At 36.0% G+C, this 18,405-nt stretch overlaps 1 protein-coding gene across 2 annotated transcripts in view; it reads left to right on the plus strand.

Moving 5' to 3' along the window:
- LOC104221039 (phytyl ester synthase 1, chloroplastic-like) overlaps positions 1–16,749 on the plus strand; it is a 50,945-nt gene extending 34,196 nt beyond the window's left edge. For both annotated transcript variants that reach the window (XM_070150027.1, XM_070150026.1), the window contains 5 exons: positions 1,165–1,295; positions 9,059–9,428; positions 14,594–14,707; positions 16,068–16,165; positions 16,272–16,749. In XM_070150027.1, the coding sequence (XP_070006128.1) occupies positions 1,165–1,295; positions 9,059–9,428; positions 14,594–14,707; positions 16,068–16,165; positions 16,272–16,572 (1,014 nt within the window). In that variant the 3' untranslated portion in view covers positions 16,573–16,749. The remainder of the gene's footprint in view (positions 1–1,164; positions 1,296–9,058; positions 9,429–14,593; positions 14,708–16,067; positions 16,166–16,271) is intronic.
- The last annotated feature ends 1,656 nt before the right edge of the window (positions 16,750–18,405 follow it).

The raw sequence follows: 18,405 nt of genomic DNA on the forward strand, positions 1-18,405 counted from the left end.
TTAAAGAACCGTTAAGACCGGCCCACCAGGCCCGTTAGGCCCGTTAGGACCGCGGGCCCGGTCCGGTTCAGGCCCGGCCCACAGTGCACCATTAGTTTCGGGTCTGATGGTGGTACTGGTATATGCACAGTGCCAATGATGAACCCTGGGAAGTGGGAACAAGACGAAGTTGCCGGAAAATTGCACGGCGACGAGATATTTCTTCTCGGATGTCATTGCTTCCCCTAATATCCTCCCTTTACCATATCGAGAGAAGGGAATGACAGATGGAAGAAAGAAATCCTTCCAGCCACGGAATTGAACACTAGAATGACACAATGATAATTTTCTCACTGAAGCTCTGATACCATGTGAGAATGCACGGGAGAAAAATCTATTTATTAACAATGACATAATGGGTCCTATATATAGTTCATATTTTACTCCTACTACATATGAGATTAGGACATATTCTACTCCTACTACATATGGGTCTAGAATTATTTAAACATAACTATCTAACACTACCATAGATGTGGTTTGGAGCTAGATTTTTTGCTTTTTACATTTATTTTTTATTTGTTAGCTCCTTGTAGGATTTGTCTGGAGTTGGCATTTAATACCTTTTGTAATTCTGCATCTTCTTGATGCCTTTTCTAATACAATTTATTTACTTCATCAAAAAAAAAATCCACAGGCTGAAATATAACAGTGGCGTTTTGTGTTAAACACAAAGCTTAACTGCATGAGCAATTCATTATTATTTCTGAGTTACCTCACAGACTAGACTAGATAGGAACTAACTTTTTTTAAGTTGTATCTCACAACACTATCTTAGTGCTGCTTTGATAAATAATTTGTTCTTAATTATTAAAAGGAAAAACACACTGTTTCACATGGTGTCAAATAAACTAAGTTGGAAGCCACTCTTTCTCCTTTTGAATATAAGGGATAATTTGGATGCATTACTTTGGTGGATGGCAAAAGCAGGCTATAGTTCTTGCTACGTGTCGATGAAACTATCTTTTTCCAATCATTATATCAGCATACAAAACTTGTTAAAATAACTGCTCGAGAGATCCTTATAAAAGGCGGGTTATATAGAGATTAGACCTTTCTAGGATTTGGTCGATTTTCTTGTGGAAATTTTTTAACCTTTCATTAACATCTAATTTAATCATGCAGGAAGATGGTATTAATCTACTATCCATCATCAAAGGTACTGGCAAATATCGTCATTCAAGGAGGCATGATTGTGTCATGGATTTTCTTCCTCCAAGTATGTCAGAGTTCAAGAAGGCAATCGACAACAATAGGTAATTGAGTATAGCACTAAGTATTATCCTCTTAGTAACGAATGGATGCATGCAAGCACTTGATTGCAGGAAATATTTGAGTATACAATTACCCTTTTCTCTTCCCCTTTTATTCTTCTTTATTTATTATTGTTTTCCTTTTTGGTCTAATTTCTTATTCTCATTATCTTCACCAAACGGAATTACTAAATAACTTAGAAATATAGATATTGATGGTCCGATATTGAATAAACAAGTATCTCTTGTATATGGAATAAGGTTCTCTTTCAAAAGTAGTTTTGTCCATCTGCTAGAGCTTCAATAATTCCTAAAGGGCCAGCATATTCAATTGTATTGCTGATATTTCTCTTTTTATCCAAACAATTACTAGTACACCTATTGTGATTCCTAATACAAGAATCAAATGAGGACAAGCATCCATGTGATCCCATAGACTGTGAGAATGCATGAGAGAAAAATCTATTATTAACAATGATACAACGAGCCCTATATATAATATATATTCTACTCTTACTACATATGAGACTAGGACATATTCTACTCCTATTAAATATGGGACTAAGACTATTTACACATAACTATCTAACACTCCCCTTCAAGCCGGTGCATACAAATCATATGTACCGAGCTTGTTACATATGTAACTAATACGAGGACCAGTGTGAGACTTGGTGAAAATATCTGCAAGCTGATCATTCGACATACAAGGCAACTAGACTCCCTTGAGCACCAAAACCAGGTGGTTGCTGACAAATAGAAGTTGGCCGAAAAGTCGCCGGAAAAATTTGTAAGCATTCCACACTACAGAATAGTTCTAAAACACCACCAAGAAACAAAAACTTTTCTGGAAATCACTGTTCACGCCGGAAATCACTGTTCACACCAGAAAAAATAAAAATTGTCAGAATTTGATGTAATTTATATTGGTAGGCTCAGAATCACTGGACGAGTAAGTTGTCCTGAAGAATTGTTGACCAACTTAATTATAGGAGAAAAATCAGAGAATCAAATTAATAGCTTGATTGTAGGATAGCTTGATTGTAGGAAAATTGTATTGTAGCTGAATATTCTCTCATTATTTTCATTTATTTGCTTTCCTAGAATAGTTGTAGAACTTTTGTGTAAAGGCATGTATCCGTAGGATGTAAAGTACATTGAAATACAAAGAAGCTTTCTCTTCTTCTCAATTTCATTATGGTATCAGAGCCAGGCCCATCCTAGTTATTGTTACCGATGTTGGACCCCCATTTATGTTGTCCACGTTCTAGAGGCCTGGGCGTGAGGGGGGTGTTGAGTTGTCCCACATCGGAGGTATTTGAGGTCTTTGGTCTCCTTATATTGCTGGGACAATCCTCACCTCATATGCTAGCTTTTGGTAGGAGTGTGTATTCGAATCGGTTTATCGATAAATCGAATCGATTATTTGTTATCGGTTTATCGATTTCGATTTCGAAATTTTCCTTATCAAGTTATCGATTTCGATTTTGCCCTTTTCGGTTATCGGTTTATCGATAAACTGATAAGATATACTAAAAAGACAATTTTTTTTACCCTTATTCTATAATACCCTTCCCTTTACCCTAAGTCTCTAACCCTATTATTTCCTCTACCACATTTAAGGAATGATCATATTTAAAGCTCAAGGGAATGAAGTTCAAATTAATAGAAAACAAAATTAGCTGTGATGATGTATTTTTTTATACCATTGGAGTGTTGGCGGCATACATTTGATCCCTTACTTTAGTTTCGTTGCATGTGCTTGTTGACACAATTTTTATGTTATAAACGGTGTTCGTCTTATTTTAGCTTCTTTTTGTCCATATTAGTTAGGCGTGTTTATAGCGATATACTTTCTGTGGAATCCCGCAGATTTTCTTATTGGTGTAATCGATAACCGAATCGATAAGCCCCAAAAATCGAAAAAATCGAAACCTTATTGAAACGGTAACGATAAGCATATGTACAAATCGATAATCGATAAAGTAATTATCGATAAGAGTCAAAATCGAATCGATAAATCGAATGCACACCCCTAGCTTTTGGGGTTGAGTTAGGCCCATACTCATCGTGGTATCAGAAGCCATTGCTGCCCTTTTGATGTGAGTTTTCTCGCTCTGCAGCGCTAGGGTTCCATAGGTTGAGTTTTCTCCCTCTTTCTTATAGTTTTCTTGCTAAAGTTTCTGTCTGAAGCCTTTTTTTTTAACCTCCGCCAGTTCTGTACAAAAATTGGTTTCACTGGAAGGATTATACCTACTGTACGACCTACCGAAAGAAGTTTCAGATTTTTCCGAACACCAGAAGATAAGTCCGGCGTAACCAGTAAGCTCCAGAAGCCTTCTTTCAGATTCTGAAGGCTGTTTTTGGGTTACCAGGTTCTTCTGTTTAGAATTTATATTTTGAAATTTCTTTTTGTGCTTCAGATTGTTCAAAAATATAAGGGACTCAAAAACAGTAGATAACAATAATTTTGTAAACAATAACTCTGTTTCACATGGTATTAGTATGGTAAAATTGGATGGTGCTGGTTCGTATCTTACCTGGTCAAGGGCTTGTTTGTTGTTTACTAAATCCAGGAAGATGATTGGTTATATTACTGGAGAAAAGAAACAACCTGTTATGACTGATGCTACTTACAACCAATGGGATTGTGATAATTCCCTTGTCATGACTTGGGTTTTGAGTACTATGCACACTCGAATTTCTAAACAATATTTGTTGCTTGACACTGCTGAAAAATCTGGAATTCAGCCCAGCGCACTTATTCTCGCAAGGGAAATGATGCCCAGATTTTTGAAATTCGAAATAAAATTCATGCGACTAAGCAAGGTGAGTTGACTATCACTAATTATTATTCCGAGTTAAGCGGATTATGGCAGGAGATTGACTACTATGAGGATCTCCAAGCAAAATGTACTGATGATGCAGTTCTCTTTCAACGATGGGTTGAAAAGGATAGGATGTATTATTTTCTGGCTATAAAGTTCCTTTTCCTTCTTTTGAGAATACATACTCTTATGTTCAACAGGAAGAGAGTCGACGAGGGGTCATGCTTGATTCCGCACCAATGGAGAAGTCCGGGTTAGCTGTGTCTCATGAACAACCAAAGGCGTTCACTTCTGATAAAGATCACCTGCACTGTGATTACTGTGGAAAGCCAAGGCATACGAAGGAGACATGCTGGAAACTACATGGTAGACCAACTAGAGGTCGTGGAGGAAAACGTGTAGGTCCATCAAGGGTTCAGGCTAATATTGCAGAAATTGTGGAGACATCCAGGGAAACTGCTTCTGGAGAAGCTTTGTTTTCGGATGAAATTCAACATCTTTACCGTCTCTTGAATAAACTTGACTCTTCTAATGTTGCCACTTCTAATTACGTGCAGTCAGGTATTGCTTTTCATGCTCACCTTAATTCTTGGATTATTGATTTTGGTGCGAATAGACACATGACAGGCTCCTCTAAGGGCTTTAAAAACTACTCTCCCAGTTTCAAAGGGGATTATGTCAGAATAGCCAATGGCTCCCTAACTCCTATCTCTGGAACACGTTCTGTTGTTTGTACACCTGATATTACATTATCATCTGTTTTCCATGTCCCTGAGTTTCCTGTTAACCTGTTATCTATTAGCGCCATCACCAAAAAAACTAAACTGTAATGTCGAGTTCTTTCCTGATCATTGTTTTTTTAAGGATCTTCAAACAAGGAAGAGGATTGGCAGTGGTAGATTGCATGATGACTTATATTGGATTGATGGAACTCAAGACTCTAGTCAGGCCTTTTTTGGAGGAAATAAGGATGTCAACCAAGAAATAATACAATGGCATAGATGGTTGGGGCACCCATCATTTTTTGCTTTAAAGAAGTTATATCCTAGTTTGTTTTCTAGAACTGAGTTTGAATCTTTGTTTTGTGATGCTTGTGAATTTGCCAAGCATACTATAAACTCTTATCCTTTGAGTGATAATAAAAGTACAACTCCTTTTTCGACTATTCATTTTGATGTGTGGGGTCCTATTCAAACAGTTTCTTTATCTGGTAGTAGGTGGTTTGTTACTTTTATTGATTGTTGCGCTAGAATTACTTGGGTGTATTTGTTAAAGGCCAAAAATGAAGTTTTCTCCTGCTTTCAGTCATTTCATAAGATGATTTGCACTCAGTTTCAGGCTAAGATAAAAATCTTGCGTACGGATAATGGCACAGAATACATGGATAAAATTTTGGTGCTTATTTGGAGTCTTATGGGATAATCAATCAAAGTAGTTGTCCTTATACTAGTGCACAAAATGGGGTTACAGAAAGGAAAATAGGCATTTGTTAGAAGTAGTAAGATCTCTTATGTTTACCACGAATCTACCAAAACCTTACTGGGGGATGCCATTTTAGTAGCTACCTATCTCATCAATAGAATGCCACTAAAAACCCTCAATTTTCAAACTCCTCAGGAAGTATTAAAGGGTAAGAATGATTATATTGTTCCTTCGAAGGTATTTGGGTGTGTCTACTTTGTTCACACTAGGAACTCTAGGAAACTTGATCCTAGAGCCCTTAAGTGTGTCTTTATTGGGTATTCTTCAACACAGAAAGGTTACAAATGCTATCATCCTCCCTCTCGGAGAATCTTTGTCAGCATGGATGTTACCTTTCGAGAATCTGAACCCTATTTCAGTATTACATCATCACCTCTTCAGGGGAGAACTATAAAAGGGAAGAGATGATTCTCGCGAGTTCTACTGTTGAAACCACTGCCAGTACCACAGGGGAAAGTAAAATTGAAGACAGAATATAGGGGGAGACTATTGGGCGTTTGGATAGACCTGATTTGAAAACTTACTCAAAAACTTACTCAAGGAGAAATAGAGCAGAAGAAGTCATCATCCAATCTGCCGAAGCTGAACCTTCTTCAACTGGTGAGTTACCTACATTTCCTAATGACTTAGATGTACCTATTGCTCACAAAAAAGGGGTCAGATCTTGCACCACCAAACATTCTTTATCTAATTTTGTCTCCTATAATTCTTTGTCCCCCTCCTATAGAGCATTTGCCTTGTCCATTTCTTCTATGTCTTATTCCCCAGAATTAGCGGAAAACTTTTGTAGATCCTAAATGGAAGCAAGCTATGATTGAAGAAATGAACGCCTTATCAAAAAATAAAACTTGGGAACTTGTCACTTCACCACCAGACAAAAAGTTTGTTTGCTGCAAATGGGTCTTCACTGTGAAGCACAAAGCTGATGGCTCAATTGAAAGATTCAAAGCAAAATTGGTGGCTAAGGGATTCACTCAGACTTATGGAGTAGATTATCAAGAGACATTTGGCCCCTGTTGCCAAAATGAACACTATCAGAATCATTTTGTCTTGTGCAGCTAATCTTGATTGGGACTTACAATAGTTTGATGTGAAGAACGCATTTCTTCATGGAGACTTAGAAGAAGAGGTGTATATGGAGATCCCGCCTAGATTTGATATCGAACAAAGTCAAAGAAAAGTGTGCTGATTGAAGAAAGCCTTGTATGGACTGAAGCAATCTCCTAGAGCTTGGTTTGACAGATTCTACAAAGCAATGATCTCCTTCGGCTACCAACAAAGTAATGCTGATCACACCCTCTTCATAAGACATCAAAAGGGTAAACTCACTCTTCTCATAGTTTATATTGATGACATAGTAATGACAGGAGATGATAAAGAGGAGATGACCCGATTGAAGAAGCGGTTGGCACAGGAATTTGAAATCAAAGATCTAGGGAAGCTGCAGTACTTCTTGGGAATTGAGATTGCCTCTTCAATAAGAGAAATCAAAGATCTAGGGAAGATGATGCCGAAATTCAATCAAGATATGATGGAGACCTATAAAATGAGCGATCTTGGGTTGCTACATTATATCTTGCGAATTGAAGTTTTTCATGTAATAGAAGGGATGTTTATTTCTCAGAAGAAGTATGCTAAAATTATTCTTCAAAAATTTAAAATGATGGATTGCAGGTCTTTGGCCTCACCATTAGCACCAAATGAAAAGATGACGGAGCAATGAAAGCTAATAGCTCACTCTATAGGAGCTTGATTGGAAACCTGCTATATCTTACTTCAACAAGACCTGACATTATGTTTGCTGCTTGTCCGGATTCATGCAAGAACCAAGCCAAGTGCATTTTGGAGGTGCAAAGCGAGTTTTACGCTACTTGCAAGGAACAACAGATTATGGGATAATGTACAAATTTGATGGAGCTTTGGAATTAATTGACTACTCTGAAAGTGACTGGCCGGAAGTGTAGATGACATAAAGAGTACTTTTGGTTATGCTTTCTTATTTGGTTCAAGCATTTATTTTTTGTTGTCAAAGAAGCAAAGTATTGTTGCTCAATCCACTAAGCATAATTCATCTCAGCAGCTATGGCTACTTCTCAAGCTATTTGGCATAGAAGAATTCTTGAAGATATTGGTGAAAAACAAAAAGGAGGGACTGCTAAATTTTGCGATACCAAATCAGCCATTGCCATTGTTAAGAACCCGGTCAACCATGAAAGATCCAACCATATTTCCATCAAGTATCATTTTATGCGACAAGCACAAGAAAAAGGTGAAATTCAGTTGCATTATTACAAGACAGAAGAATAGCTTGTTGACATCTTCACCAAAGCACTTCCTAGAGAAACGTTTTGCTACCTTAGATAAAAGCTTGGAGTTGTCAAAACAAATGCATTAAGGGGAAGTGTTGGAATTAATGCATTTCTTGGATATTATCCTTGACCTTGACTTTTATGTTTTCTAGGAGTCTCTTATTCTTTCAAGAGTATTATTTAGTTCTTCGACATTATCTATTAGTTTTTCGAGAAGTCTTTTAGGAAGTTGTGATACATGTATCTTGTTTAGTTATGCAAGATTCTTGAATTGTTTTTTGAATAGTATAAATAGGGATGTATTTGGTGGTTGTAATCATATCAAGTGGCCTTAAGTAGCCTGATAGAACTTGAGCATTCTCTAAGAAAAAATATTCTCTTCCTATTCATACCTACAGTTGCTGAACACGTATACTTTATCCACTTGGCATAAGACACAACTGTTGAAAAAAAAAACAAATGCATCAAGTTTCTTTTGTATGATATATGTGTGTGTATATATATATGTGTGTGTGTATGTATGTATGTACGTACGTTGATGGGAATGTTTCATACATGCACGAAGATATGCTCTAAGAGCAATCTAGAATTAAAAGGATTCAATAGATTTTTACTTTAGCTCAAACTTAGAATCCCTTGAAGCATGTATAGTTTTTACCTGATGACTTGTGAAGTTTAGTTTGTTTACCTGTTGGACTCTTGGCTTTGTTTCAACGAGGGCCCTTTATGAACAATTCCTAACTTCTAATTTTTCACTGTCATCGTCATACTGCATCTCATGCTCCTTATTTGAAATCAAATGGAAAAACGATTCTTAACTTATTGTTATGAACAAATCCTAACTTCTAATTTATCACAGTCAATGCATCTCATGCTCCTTTATTTTACTTAAATGTGAGGACAGAAGATTGAACTGAATCTCATTTAGATGGTCTCCTAAGATTTTATTGATTCTCTATTTATATCCTGATGCATTTGTCTTTCTTCTCTTTTAACACTAAAAATGAATCTTATGCCCCGTCAGTACTTCTAGAGCTATCACCCTATGGTTTAAATGCATAAATTGAGGCTAATATTATGTATAATGTATTTGCAGATACTGATATTCAGCATGTTGAGGCTAATATTAAGTAATGTGTATTTGCAGATGGTATCTCAACTTTACTAGTCCAGTTATGTTGTCCACAATGGAAGATGGAAAAATAGTGAGAGGGCTAGCAGGGATCCCAGATGAAGGTCCCACGATATTGGTGGGTTATCACATGCTTATGGGTGTAGAACTTGTCCCTCTTGTTGAAGAATTTTTGAGGGAGAGAAAAATTTTAGTTCGTGGTATAGCACATCCAACATTATTTTCGCAGCTGACTGAGAATCAGACAAATGAAGTCTCGTTCTTAGATTTGCTGAGACTATACGGGGCATCGCCTGTCTCAGCTAGCAACTTCTTTAAGTTGCTTTCAACAAAATCGCATGTGCTGCTGTATCCTGGTGGTGCCCGTGAGGCCTTACATCGTAAGGTGTGCTTTCTTCCTGCTCTTAGTTCAGTTGACCTTCTATTACACTCTTAATGTGAAGCCTTGCAAAATCTTTGTTCATGCCTGAACCTTCAAGCTGCCTAAAGTAGGACCAGATTTTGGTTAAATGCTTTCCTAGTCTAACTACTTTTTGCTTTGGTTGAAATGATGGAGTTGATACTGGAAAATTATATATGTAACAGTAGGATGTATAAGGTCAGGGTATGGGATACCTACCCTATGGCTGTCCAACGGGATGGGACGGGACGACATTTAAGCGGGATGGAGGCGGGACGGGACGAAACGGGACGGGACAAACGGGACGAAATGTTCGTCCCATCCCGTCCCGCTAACAAACGGGATGGGACGGGATGGGACGGGACGGAACAGGACGGGTTCGTGGGCCTTAAGTGTATTTTTTTATAAAAAAAACGTCTAGTTTTTGAAATTTACTATGTTTTTAAAGTTTGCAATGGCTAGATTTTTGACTTATTTAGTAAACTTAAATGTTACTATGTTAAAATGAAAATTAGAAAACTAAGTAAAGAATTATAAAATATTAAAACAAAAGACTTGTAATGAAATATTCTAGTAATTATAAATTTATAATAGAGTTATAATTTATTTAATATAATTTCAAAGTATTAACTATTAAGTAACTAAGACAATTCATAAATAAAATTCAATGCTTAGAGCCTTTTATTTTATTAATAGAACTTTCAAATCTCAAATACAAATATAATTCTTTTGAAGAGCACCTAATCTACGCAGTCACCTTCTAGGAAGGGTTCTGTTTGAACTAGGCCTCTTAGTAGCCAATTACAAATTATCATACTAATATTTGTAAGCTCCTATATAGCTTCTTTGTAACTTATCAATAATATCTCTCGGACATTCTGCTGGAATTGGCAATGTTGATTGATGTTCCATGAGCTCCATGCCGTCATCGCTCCCAGTGGTTAGTATCTCATTGTATTCTTCTTCTTCCCTAGTGGTTAATTTTTCAAAACCAAAATTTCTTCTTTCTGCATTAATCCAATCTCTGAATAATACGGAAATCTCTAGACTGTCCTCCGCTAATGAATGTCTATGATCTCCAATTTGAAATCTTGCCGCGCTAAAAGCACTCTCCGATGCTACTGATGATGCTTGAATAGCCAGGATATCTCGGACCATAATTGAAAGTGTTGGAAAAGCCTTGCCACGCTCCCTCCACCATGACAAAAGTTGTTCCTTGCCTTCTTCGTCTTTAATATTTTCCAATCCTTGATTAAGATAAGAATCAAGTTCATCATCAATAGAGGAATCAAAACCTGTTATATCATCCATATCTTCCCATAAAACTTCTGCTCTAGACTTAGAAGTAGAAGGAGCAGTTTCACAACCAGTTGTATCCATAGATTTATATTTATCAAACATTGATCTAGCATAAGAATATATGCTAGCTTGGCAGTTTTCGAGAGATGGTTGTTCATTTTCTTGAATTTCTAAATTCTCATAAATTTTATGAACAAGTCCCTTTGCACCTCCTAGTTTTAAAGATGAGTTAAGTAGAGTAGAAATTAAATAAACTTCGGGAATAGGGAAAAAATACTTTTTAAATTTTAAAATCATTTCTTTAATGGCCGGTGCATAAGTTGGATTTTTTTATACTTACCAAATACAACAGAAATTCCACAAATATACCACAATATTTGTGTAACAGTAGGATAATATATACCAGAAAATTGTTTTGTAGCATAATAAAATTTTTCTAAAAATTTAGTAAGCTCTCTAATCTCATCCCAATCAGAATCAACAATTTGATCAACAGGGTGAGCATTATGCATATTAAATACTTTTTGGATAGGCACCCGATAATCATAAGCAACTTTAAGCATTTCATAAGTAGAATTCCACCTAGTACAAACATCTTTTGGAACTTTTCTAAATGGAAGGTTAGCACTAGCACATTGTTGAGCAAATTCACGAATTCTACTTTGTTTATGAGCACGAAAAATATAGCCACAAGCATGTTGTATTTTACTACAAGCATCAGAAAATAAATTAAGACCATTTTTTACAACCAAGTTAAAAATATGACATGCACATCTAACATGAAAAATTGTTGGATTAATTGGACAAAGTCTAGATTTTAAGCTATTTGCTGCGGTTGTGTTAGAAGAAGCATTATCTAAGGTGATAGTTAAAACTTTATTAATGAGTCTATAAAAATCAAGTATTTGTAGAGCAGTAGTTGCAATATATGCTCCAGTGTGTTTTGAATCAACAAATTTATAACCAATAATACGTTTTTGCAAGTTCCAGTGATGATCAACCCAATGACATGTAACAGTTAAATAATCACAACCATTAGGACTACGACCTATATCAGATGTGATAGACACTTTACAATCTAAGTGAAAAAATACACAACGAATATACTGAAGATATTCGGTTTGAAATTTAAAAACATCATTTCTAACCGTGGTCTTAGGAAAACCTTGAAAAGCAGGGTTATAAGTTTCTTGTATATAATGCACAAAAGCAGGGTGAGAAGGGAAAGTAAAAGGTAAGCCACAGACAACCACCATTTTTGCTAAGTTCTCACGATCTCTATCTTTGTTATATTTGCGTAAAACATGACCAGAAGCAGGGTCAAGTTGTTGTTGAATTTGATTAGAACCAGATCCGCTAGGAGTGTCAGTACTGATGATAGGATCTATAATTTTTCTGCTTCTATGTTAGCTTGTATCCATAAAGATTTGTGATCCCTTATTAAGTGTCTACTTAAACCCCCCGTCCCACCACTTGTTGTGTGTGCAAATACTTGCTTACATTTTTCACATATAGCACGATGATTGACTTTATCAAGTTTAAAAAATTTTCATACAAGTGATGTTTTGGGACGTTCAGCCTTAGGCTTACCCCTTGCAGGGGGTACAGGGGGTAAAGCTCCAGACTGAGATTGACTCTGAGTTGGAGCTTCTGTTGCGGGACTAGTGGGTGTTTCATCTAATTCTTCTTAGTGGGTGTTTCATCTAATTCTTCTTCCTCATTTTCTTCATCCTCAAAAAAAATATCATTGCCAAATTGTCTTTGTAAAGTTTCATGATCTAATTGTTCTCCGACATGAACATCATAAAATGTGGGGGGTTGGGAAAATGAAGTTTCATCAACATGAGTCATTTCATCAATATGCTTTCTAATTCTAGGTCTAGGAGAAGGGTTAGGATTAGGATTACTACTACTTTCACCTTTACTATTTTTTTTACTGCTTTTTAAAAAAATACCAAATACATTTTTAGGTACCATAATTTAAATACGAAATTAAATTAAAAAAACTAACACAAATATTAAACACACAAATAAAATACGAAAATTAACACGTAAAGTAAACACAAAAATTAAGCACTAAAATGATACGCAAAAATTATATATTAAAATTAGGAGATGGAACGAGTGCACCGTGATTAAATATTGAAACTTGAAGAAATTGCCCAAAATATTGCTCCAAATACTTGACGAATTAATTTGAAGCTTGAAAGTTGCTCCAAAAAATTTGCCCAAATACTTGAAAATTGAAACTTGAAAGTTATCACTTGATACTTGATAGTAACAAAATTGAGAGAATAATATAGAATATAGATAGAATATTAGAATGTAAGAGATTTGAGAGAGAAGATTGATTTTTTGTGGGAAAAAATGAAGAAGAATGGGGGTATTTATAGTAGAAAATAGGGCCAAAGTGTAATTTAATAAACTTAGGGGTTATATTAAAAGTTTGGGGGGGTTAGGGGGTGTTTCGAGGGAGGGGGGTAGGGGCTGTTTGGACCGTTGGCAACGACTATTTTTGCAATTTAAGCCGTTGCCCAACGGCTAGTTTTTTTTAAAAAAAAAAAAACTGGCGGGACGAGACGGGACGGGACGCGGGACGGGACGGGACGGGACAAACGGGACGAAATGGTCGTCCCGTCCCATCCCGTGTCCCGTTTAACATTGGCCCATCCCATTTAACTTGAAGCGGGACGGGACGGGACGCGAGACGGGACGGGACGGGACGGGACGCGAGACGGGACGGGACGTCCCGTCCCGTTGGACAGCCATAACCTACCCCTAAAAGGGGCATTTGCCATACAGCTAAGCATATATGAATTTCCATATAGCGTCTGTCTGTATAGAATACGAGGTATTAATATAAATGGTGAAATCAGTTTTTGGAAAGTTGTGTTTCTGCATGTATGCATGTGAATCTGCATAGCTAAATGGTAACGCGTATTTTTGTTCAGAATCAACAGTTCACCTTTTTCAATTTGTGTTTTTAGTCTATATAAGCTTGTATGATCAAAATGTTTATAGTATATCTATCATTTTCTATAAGATAAAGTAATTAGAGGGAGAGAAATATTGTCTATTTGTGTACACTAGTAGAGGATGAAAAAATTTATTTACTTATTTCAGTCTTCTTTTGTCGATACTTATTTAGGTCTTCAACATCAAGAAAATTAGAAGTACAAAATGCAAAAGATGTTTCTGACTGCTTGATGCACATGATAATTTTGACATAATGTCAACCATGACTGTTCAAACAGTATGCTAATAGATGTACTGCAGTTGGTCCGACTCAAAAACTGCTTGATTAGGTAACTATCATGAGTGCATAGCTGCTCTTAAATCAGGACTCCCCTAGTAAAAAGGCAGTTTTCCGTGCATAACATGGTCGCAGTTCCTCTTTGTGACTAGAAAAACTGTAATATGGCGATGGTTTTCAAAATTTCATATGACATTGCCAAACAGGTGCTTTTTTTCAGTCATTAGCTCAGAAGATTTCTCCGAGTCGAGAAGGTCAACTTTTTCTCTAAATATTTTCCATTGAAGTAGTTGCGAGGAAAAAAACAGGATATAGTACTGAAGGAGAGCTAATTAAGAAGAATCACACACTAATTTTTGCTGAAAGAAAATTGCCCCAAAAAACATTTCTGACTATAGCTGTTTGTAAAGGTTTGTAATGGGGGTTGTCTTGCTGCAAATTTTAAGTGCTCGTTTGCAAATTTTTAAGGATAGACTAGGGAAAAGGAAGAAAGGTTGCAATCTTCCAGTTTGCTTCTGATTGTCTGTGAAACCATATAACCTCAGCTACTACTTATTATGATGCTACTTCTCAATTTGATGGTTTCAGTTTATGCCAGGGAGAAGAGTATAAGGTGATTTGGCCTGATCAACCAGAATTCGTCAGAATGGCTGCACGGTTTGGTGCTACAATCGTGCCATTTGGAGTTGTAGGAGAAGATGACATAGCACAAGTATGTTAATGATATTCCTACGTGCTACTTTCTTTAATAAGAATATAAGAAATAATGATGATTGGTTCTCCAAAATTTCTTCTACTGAAAGAATTAATGTTGTTTTCACCAGTTATTGCATTATACAATGTGCTTGTTTCTCTAGTTCAGCATTATCTGAAAAACCAATTTTCTTGAAGGCAATGAAATTATGAAGGGTGTAAGGTATAAAAATAGAATCTCCGAACCATAATTATCCCCATTGCTCTTAACCAAATAACTTGTTCAATTAAGAAATACAGAAGGAAGAGAGGAAATAGCTATTCCTGATTCGTGTTTTTACCCCTCTGAATACAGATTCTTGCATTTGTATTTATCCTTCATGCAATGGCATGTTTTACTTCAGTTATGAAGTACTTAGAAAATAACTGGGTATCTTTAATTTTATCCTATGTTGCTCGGACTCTCCGAAAATGTTGCCGGGTGCGTGTCGGATCCTCCCAAAATAGTGTATTTTTGGAGGATCCGACACGGGTGCGGCATCATTTTGGAGAGTCCACGCAATATAGATTTTATCATGATTCAATTATTAGTTTAGATTGATGCTTCATTACACTTTCAAACAGAAATTTTCCATTTTAATTTCTTCTTTATGCAATGGCAGTCTCTATTTCATAACTACCTCTAAATTTCTCCTATTTATGTTTCAATTATATTTGATTGATACTGCCATTTAAGAAGATCAAATTTTATATACATATATACACACACAGGGAGACACTCTATGAGGCATATTTGGGAAACCTTCTAAGGATTCTTCGTTGAAGTGTGGGATTGCTTCATATCTAGGTGATGGAAATGTTGGTCCTGTATTCTATGAATTTTAGTTTCTAAAATGGAACAGGCAAAAAGTAGTTTTGATGAGTTCAAAGTACTTTCATGTAATACTTACTGGTACATGGTATCCGAATGTAAAACAAAAGAACGATTTGAAGTTTCTTTTCAGTGAAAGTGGATGTTTACTTCAAAACAACCCAAAATTGAATCTAACAGTACAAAATAGAAGAGTGGGAACTCAAGTTGTGCTGAATGAGTGTGGTTTATGTACAAAAGCATAAGGAGTCCGGTTTTTGGACAGTTTGATGAGAAAAAAGTTGCAATCTTTAAGCGCCGCCCTTCTTCCAAGTTTTGATGTTGACCTTGTGTAAATTGAAATTGCTGTTAGAGAAGTAAATATGTCTTAGGGATCAGATAAGTCCCTTTTCTACTTGAAGGTCTAGAAAAGGAAACCGAACAACAGCAGGTGGTTGGTTCATAGCTGTACAGATGTCTGGTGCATCTCAGCGTTTTTTATTCTGATGTCATCTTCTTTTATTTGCAGTTGGTCCTCGACTATGATGACCTGACAAAAATTCCCATACTGAGTGATCGCATAAGAAATAACAATGAACAGGCAGCCAGGATGGGCGTAAGATTAAGGTAACTAATGGTTGCTTATACGCTATTGTCATGTTTATTGTTTGCTCCAAGCTTGCTTCTTTATTTTTAAACAATCTAAGCTACATGATGAACCGCCTGATTGCAGGGCTGACATGACAGGGGAGGTCGCCAACCAAACATTATATGTTCCAGGCCTTTTACCAAAGGTTCCTGGACGCTTTTACTACTTGTTTGGAAAACCTGTTCATACAAAGGGAAGGCAGGAGATGTTGAAAGACAGAGAAAAGGCAAGAGAATTGTATTTGCAGATAAAAGCTGAAGTTCAAAATAGTATGAACTACTTGCTTAAAAAGAGAGAGGAGGATCCCTATAGAAACATCATCGATAGGACCGTATATAAGGCATTTTCTGCTACTGTTGATGAAGTCCCAACATTTGAATATTAGCAGTAGATTTTATTGATTCTTTTGTTTCTTTTTTACATATTAGCATATAGGAATTCATTCATCAGTGTAATGTACCAAGGTGATGGAGGAATTTCTCTTGTAATTGCAAAAATATACAAGATGTAAATACATATACATTGAGTCCAAATAAGAAAAGAGTCATAAGATTCTTACAAATCTGCTACATATACCGGGCCTATGTACAATACTAAGAAGTAGGTCTAGCTCATTCTTGTAACACTCTCCCTCAAAACGGAATGTAGATGTTGACCATTACCAACTTGTTACAAAAGTAATCAACTTGAGCTCCATTCTACGCCATTGTGAATATATCAGCTAGTTGCTTTTTTATCTTCACGTAACAAGTGAAAATCATGTTTTCTTGAATCTTCTCACAATAAAATGAAAATCAATCTCAGTATGTTTTGTTCTTTTATGATATACAAGGGCAACTTTATTATAGCTCCTTATAAGTTTTGCTGTTGTAGGATGCTTCGCTCTAGCTTCAGTCAAAAGATGATGTGTCCCCATAATCTCATATGAGGACTGTGCCAAAGCTTTGAATTCAAATTCTGCATTTTGTTGAGATGCAACATTCGTTTCTTACTTCTTCACTATATCAAATTTTCAAGTTTTCACCAACAAAGACAAGGTAGCGGTAGTAGAATTTTATTAATCTTAGTGTTGGAAATACACCCTCAAGCTAATCATATAGAGATGTGATAGGTAAATTATTGTAAGAAATCTTTTCATTATATATATGATTATCATAAAGGCGATCTTCATCATCTTGTTGTGCCTTGTTTATATCTAATAATTTGAAGAAGATGATAATCATTGAATTAGGGAAACGAATTTGAGGGTTATGCTAGCAATCATACCAATGAGACCTCGATGCATCGAAAGCCCCGATCTTAAACATTTTTAGTCGTTATGATTTTTCGAGAATGAGTACTGGTAAACCAGTTAGATTGGCACATTCTACGCATGGAGAGGGTGATTGATCTCATAAACACTTGTATATGTGACACTAATTAAAGAATATGGTGCTCATTAGAGAATGAGCTCATTGGATTGACTCATTTTTAAGAAAACCTTAATGAACGCTTAGTCAATAAGGAAGTACTCATGTGGAGGTTGTGCAAGTGATCCTTAGACCTAAGATCGCCATAGTATCTTATATGTACCAACCTATACGTTGATTTACCTTAGGCGCATCATGTATGGATGTTCATTATCAACCCCCAACCTTAGTGAGCGCGACACAACAAGTGCCTTAAACTTTTAACACGGTGGACTAGTCATTCCTTTACGCTTCGACTTGGAAAATACATAATCTATGATAACAATAAATATTTAAAAAATTAAATCATATACATTTGTCTCAATGGCCCAAAAACCTTCTCATCAATACATTATACATAATTTTCATGAATAAATGATAATGCTTTAAACTTAAATACATGTCCACAATGTACATGGAGCTACTATGACAATAGATACCTAAGTACATAAATAACCTAGACTCAAATTACCCACTTGAACTATAGTGAGCTTTCTATAGTAGTTGAAGATGACATGGAGGAGCCTAGAAAAAATCCATATTATCCCGTACTATGATAATAGATACCTAAGTACATAAATAACCTAGACTCAAATTACCCACTAGAATTATAGTGAGCTTTTTATAGTAGTTGAAGATGACATGGAGGAGCCTAAAAAAAATCCATATCATCCTGTACTAGTAATATCTTGTAATGACCCGACCGGTCGTTATGTGTATTTAAGCTCCATTTTTTTCTTTTGATGCTTCATACATGTATATTTGTAATT

The sequence above is a fragment of the Nicotiana sylvestris genome, chromosome 6 (assembly GCF_000393655.2).
Source record: "Nicotiana sylvestris chromosome 6, ASM39365v2, whole genome shotgun sequence".
In the NCBI taxonomy this organism is placed as follows: Eukaryota; Viridiplantae; Streptophyta; class Magnoliopsida; order Solanales; family Solanaceae; genus Nicotiana; species Nicotiana sylvestris.